Source organism: Dipodomys ordii, unplaced genomic scaffold (assembly GCF_000151885.1).
Source record: "Dipodomys ordii isolate 6190 unplaced genomic scaffold, Dord_2.0 Scaffold130, whole genome shotgun sequence".
NCBI classification, from domain to species: Eukaryota; Metazoa; Chordata; class Mammalia; order Rodentia; family Heteromyidae; genus Dipodomys; species Dipodomys ordii.
Window position 1 is genome coordinate 2,653,741 of NW_012267346.1, and position 6,565 is coordinate 2,660,305.

At 38.0% G+C, this 6,565-nt stretch overlaps 1 protein-coding gene across 2 annotated transcripts in view; it reads left to right on the forward strand.

Annotated features, from left to right (window-relative positions):
- Positions 1–6,565, forward strand: part of Nup153 (nucleoporin 153kDa) — a 59,270-nt gene that overhangs the window by 11,530 nt on the left and 41,175 nt on the right. For both annotated transcript variants that reach the window (XM_013030441.1, XM_013030442.1), the window contains exon 2: positions 4,841–5,066. In XM_013030441.1, the coding sequence (XP_012885895.1) occupies positions 4,841–5,066 (226 nt within the window). The remainder of the gene's footprint in view (positions 1–4,840; positions 5,067–6,565) is intronic.

Consider the following 6,565-nt stretch of genomic DNA (forward strand, 5'->3'; position numbering starts at 1 on the left):
TGTGTGTGTGTGTGTGTGTGTGTGTGTGTGTGTGTGTCTCTGTGTGTGTGTGTCTCTGTGTGTGTGTGTCTCTGTGTGTGTGTGTCTGTGTGTCCCGGGGCTTGAACCCAGGGCTTAGGCACTCCCCCTAAACTTTATGCTTAAGGCTACCAATTATGGCTTTTTGGTGATTCATTTTAGATAAGAGTCTGTGGTTCATTTTAGGTAAGAGTCTCTTGGACTCTCCCACCCAGACTGACTTTGAACTGCATTGCTCAGGTTCCAGCCTCCTGAGGAGCTAGGATTACAAGCATGAGCCACCAGTGCCCTACATGATGTCAGTTTTTATCATTGTTGGTGACACACCACACTGGTAATTTACTCCCTACTGTTCTCTAAGGCAAATCTATCATAGCTCCTCTGGTTTGTCCTAGTTCAGGTTGGACCAGAATCCTTTGAACCTGTAGTCATCCATGGAGCTACACGCAAAGGTACATGCCACCACATCCAGCTTACTGTTTGAGATGGGGTCATGCTAACAGTTTTGTTCATCCTGGCCCTGAACTGTGATCCTCCCAATTCCTGCCTCCTGGCTAGCTGGGACTGCATGCATCAGTCATGTGTCCAACTTCATGTAATGTTTTTGGGCACAAGGAGGGGGTGGAAGGAGGATGTGAGGAGATGGATGAGAGACTGGGTTGGGAGGGCTAGTGCATGGCTCCAATCAAGGCCAGGAGACTGAAGCAGAAAAACCTCTTCCCTTTCCAATGCCCTTGGGGGAACCCCAGCTTTTCTGAAGACACAACTGCAGATGGACTGGAAGAAATACTTGGGGTTTTAACACGGAAAGCTTTGTGCTTTGGTTGTGAGATATGTGTGGGCCACACACTTTTTTACCTCCTTTCACACTGTACATGATACAGGAATTCCTGGTTGGAGCTATCTGTCCTGTTTCTTCTTTATCATTCTAGGTGTGGGCTGAGCTTCAGTCTCATTCTGAGAATCGGATGATTCTTTTGTTTATAAAGGTGAAATTTAGAGGGATTACAGTTGCTTTAGTCAGGCATCGAGTACATTTCAAGTGTCACCCCTTATGTTCTCCCAGTGTTTGCCCTCCTGACTCCCCTGATCCCCCAAGTTATATAGTTCATTTCCTTTCTTTAGCTTGCATCACTGTTTGAGAAGTAATTTCCAAGGAATTTTTACCTTCTGTTCCCATTGAAATAACTAGAATATAGAGGAAGCCAGAGGTCATCAAGGACACAGACTTCAAAGTCGAGTTCCTCTGCCATTTGATTGAAGAAATCCTTTACTTCTTCAGTGAGCATCTTTTTCTTCTCTGCTTCTATGACAAATCTTGCATTGGTAATCTTCAGTCAAGAGGGCTATCAATATGTTCATAATTTCATCTCCCATCTTCCTCTCCTAATGTGTCTCAGGGTGCCGTTTCATGAGACTTTTTCCATGATACAGAAGTTTGAACTGTCAGCATGTTGCAGTGCAAAGCAATCATGGTTGATAAGAGACCACCCATCACACACTTCCTTGATTGTTGCAGACAGTAGCTCCCCCTCCCCCCCATTGGGCAGCTGCCACTGCTCTCATTTCCTCTGATTATATGGTTTTAATAGGGAGTTTTTTGTAAAGGTGATGTACAGAGGTGTTATATAATAAGTTAGATAATAAGTATATTTCTTATTAAGCAGTGTAATCTCTTCCATCTTTTTCCCAGCAGAGATTCTTAAACTTTAATTTGCATAGGAATCTTGAGCTTGTTTAAAAAATTGCCTTTTAACAAAACTCATTTGTAATATTAACACTATTGGTCTGAGGACTTCACATTAAGAATTGCTAATTTAGTCCTTTTATAGTGACTAGACGTGTAAGCTACAGAGCAAATAGGCACATGTATGAGTGAGTGAATCATGAGGGCTTTTGAAGGAGTTTTGTGTTTATTAGTAAAGTTACCAGAAGTGGACAGCCTATCCATGATGATTCTATGTTGGGTCTTTGTACCTTTGGTTCCCAATTTGTACTAGAATCATGCATTGCTCATTCCTTAATTATTCAGGTGTGCGCTTGTAATTGGATGCCTAACTCATTTTGCCATTTTGCTTTATTTTCATTCATGGTATTTAATCACCGTATTCTGTATTACATATTTTGTTTCTTTGCTTTTTTTCTCCTCAAGCTCCAAGCTATTAGAGACTTGTTTACTGCTATATTCTTGTTCAGTGCCTTACGCACAGTACATGATCAGTAACTGATTGACTGGAATGGCAATATGTAAACTGCATTATATTCAGCACAATTTAAAATGGACATCTTGAAAGTTGTTGTTCTGGTCTTAAAATATTTTCATTATGTTTTAATTACTGTCTAACAACTAGTGTTTTACATCTACACATATGTACTTTTTTAAGGTTTTGTTTTTTCTTGCTAGTCACTGTCTTTTTTTTTTTTTTGGTGCTGGTATTGAGGTTTGAACTCTGGGTCCTGTACTTTTAACTCGGCTGTTTTGCTTAAGGTTCCTGTTCTTATCAGTTGAGACGTGCCTCCACTTTGGTGTTTCGCTGGTTTATTGGAAAAAAGAATTTCATCAGGCTGGCTTCAAACCTTCATCCTCAGATCTCTCAGCCTCCTGAGTATCTAGGATTGTAGGTCTAAGTCACTCATGCCCAGATATCAGGGTCTTGATGTGTATCCTGGCTGGTCACATTCTGTGATCTATTTTATCCGTTCTTGGTGGATTTTAGGCATGCACCACCATAACTGGCTGGCAACTAAAGTTTAAGCTTTTTAAAATCTGCATAATTTTATTCACATGTTTTAAAGGGGCTTATCCTAATCTGTATCTTAATTTCCTAATCTCTTTAACTATATAATAGTGCTTCTCAAACTTTAGTGTGTTCCAGAATCACTTGGAAAGACTTGATAAAAGAGATGGGGGTCCTACCTTAGTCTGTCTTTAGTAGGAAACCTGAAATATGAAACCTGAAATAGTGGTAAATGGACCATTCTTTAAGAATCATTAGTATTATAGTATATTAAGCTTAATTTAACTTTCTACTGATAATTTAGATCAGATCATTTAACCTACAAAAGAACATATATGTACTTATATGTGTATATATATATATATTGTTGCTGAAGTACAAGAATGTTATAATGGTTGCAATTCAACTTTATAATTATGTTTCCTTTATTATTGTGCCATTAGGAACTCTGTCCCACTGCAATTTTTCTGTACTAAGCTGCTCATAGCTAGAGTAGATAAGTTGTCTAAACCTTGGTATAGAAGAAAGAAAGTCTTAAAAACACAGTTCACACACTTAGAGTACGTTTATTTTGTGTTTGTGTATTTGGTTACTGGTATTTGATTGCTAGGCATCTGCTACCACTTAAACCGTACTGTCAGCATGTCTTATTATTTTTTAAATAGAATCTTCCTTTTATGCCTGAGCTGGTCTGGACCATAATCCCCCTCCTGTTTGTGCTTCCTGAATAGCTGGGATTGGCAAGCACCCACAGTTTCCAGTTTTTTGATTAAGATGGAGTCTAGTGAACTTTTTGCTCAGTTGGCCTTGAACTGAAATCCTCTCAATTTGAGGTTTAAATAGTTAAGATTACAGGCATAAGACACTACACCAGGCTTATTATATCTTACCGACTTGCTCATTTCTATTTTCTGATTCTTTTTTAAGTTATCTGATGCTGACATATAAGTGACAATACTGTATAACTTAGGTGTAGTAAAGGAAAAGAGTGAATTTGTGTTTTTCAGTAGTGAACATTCTAGAACCTGTTAGATTTGTGTTAGAGAGCTTACCTTGTAGCTATGTTAAAAAAAGTTAAGTTAGGAAAGCATGTAAAAATAATTATCAGTTTTTACCTCTATGATATATTTTTTATATTTTCTGTTGACAGGGTTTTTTGTTTTTTACAGCCACCTTTCTGTTTTTTGCTAGTTATTTTGGACTAGGAGTCTTGGGAACTTCTCTGCTGCCTTTGAGCTGAGAGTGTCTGGAACTAAACCTTCTGAGTAGATGGGATTATAGACCTGAGCCACCAATGCCTGGCTGTTAGGGTATTTCTTGAATGTTGAATTATTTTGTATTTTTAGAAAATCTATCTCAGTGTTTGTTGTTTTAAAAATATAATTGTCAAAGATGGTTTGTATTGTACATATCTCATATGCTGGGATTAAAAAAGATACCTTTTCTTAGGTTAAAACATTCATTGCATATTTTATTAATCTAATTTTACTTATTTGTTGGTTTATTGATATTTTTAAAGAATTAGAATAAAGCTATTTGTGACAAGTATTGACATTGCATTTAGAACAAAAGGAATTTTATAATATAGAACTGCATACTATTGTTATTAGAACTTTGGTAACTTAATTTTAGTAAATTTTTTTGGAAAGGCTTAAGTTTTCCTTGATACAGATTTCAGTAAGTAAATAAGTATGTATGTATGTATGCATATATGTAGTATGCCAGTCATGGGGCTTGAACTCAGGACATGGCACTGTCCTTGAGCCCAAGGTCTAGTGCTCTACTACTTGAGCTATAGCTCCACTTTGGGCATTTTGGTGTTTAATTGGAGATAAGAGTCTTAGGGACTTTGCTTCTTGGGCTGGCTTGGAACTGTGATCCTCTGATCTCAGCCTCCTGACTAGTGAGCGAGGAGTGAGACACTGGTGCCCAGCTGTTATATACTTTTGATGCTGGTGCTCCAACCCAACCCTCATGTTTGCTAGGCAAGAGATTTGCCACTAAACTATATCTACATCCTCAGTTTGGTATAGGTACTTATTTAATAGATGGATTTCTAATGTCTACATGTTTTTTCTCAACAGGGCATTCTTAGTAGAGTTACAGAATCTGTTAAGAACATTGTGCCAGGTTGGCTACAAAGATACTTCAACAAGAATGAAAATTCATGTAGCTGTTCATCAGATGCAAATGAAGTACCACACTGGTCAGAAAATCGAGACAATGACCGTATGATCTATGCTGATGAGGAAAGATCTAATATTAATGATGGGAGAATCACCCCTGAGCCAGCAGTTGGCAATACAGAAGGTAAATAGTATGTGAATGTTTTGTTGCAAGTGAAAAGCTTTCATGCCCTTAATTATAATATCTATATTAACTGGCTGTGGGAAAACTCTGGTCAAGCAGTAGAAAAACCACATATGAGGAGGGTGATGATCAGGTTCATCATATTGGATATATTTTATCAGCTGTCCAGTAAGAAAGGTTGATAAATCAGTTAAGAGTACATGCTCTGATGTTAGACAGTGACTTTGAAGTTTTATACTAACAATATTAGTCAGGTGTCTCTGGGAAGATAATATATTTGCTCCCATGTGTAAGTTTTCTAAAAAAGTATAAGCTGGGTATGTTGGTATATGCCTACTGTCCTAGCTGCTGGGGAGAGTAAGATGAGGGAATCACTTGATCCCATAACTTTGAGAGTTTGATACTGACTCCATTTCAAAAAAAAGGAGTGCTTAGACAATTTCCTGAAGCTAAGGGAGCAGTAGAAAAACTTAACTTGAAATTGATAGTGTGTCTCAAAACATGTGAATTTGAGTGTAACTGTAGTGGACTCCTGTCCAGTCCATCAGCAACTGGGTCATCCCACATTAGTCTTTCAGGTAAATAACTCTACATTTAAAAGTTGGAGCTTTTTAAAAATTTATTTTGCCATTAGTCGGTAAGGTTTACAAGTATTAAATTCATACAGTATAAATCCATGCATATTCAGGGATATTACTGTATTATTTGACTGTCTGTTAACAGCTTTATTGAGATACATTCAAATTCCATAAACCTCACCTATTTACAGTATGTGGTTGAGGAGCCTAACCTAGTGGCACACACCTGTAATCCCCGTGCTTCGGAGGCTGAGGCAGGATGATTGTGAGCCATGATCTATGCTGATGAAGAAAAAGAAATTAGTATGTTTTATTACATTCAAAGAATTCTATAGTCAATATTAACATCACTGATATTTTTTTAAGAACATTTTTGTCACTCCAAGAAGCCTCATTCCTATTAGTTTTGGCTCCCCTTTTTCCTATCTGGGAGTTCCCAGGGCTCACTGTAATCTCTGTGCATTTGGGTTTATTATACATTTCATATGAATGGAGTCAGGTGGGCACCGGTGGCTTACACCTGTTACCCTAGCTGCTCAGGATTCTGAGATCTGATGGTCACAGCCAGTCCCGGTAGGAAAGTTTATGAGACTCTTATTTCCAATTACCAACCAGAAAAGCTGCAAGTGGAGCTGTGGCTCCAGTGGTAGAGCACTAGCCTTGAGCAAAATGAAACTCATGGATAGCACCCAGTGTTCTAGTCCTAGGACTGGCACAAAACTTTAAAAATGGAGTCAAATAATAGTCGTCTTGGTAACTTTTCCTTCCTTCCTTCCTTCCTTCCTTCCTTCCTTCCTTCCTTCCTTCCTTCCTTCTTCTTTCTTTCTCTCTCTTTCCTTCCTTTCTTTCCTTCCTTCCTTCCTTCCTTCCTTTCTTTCTTTCTTTCTTTCTTTCTTTCTTTCTTTCTTTCTTTCTTTCTTT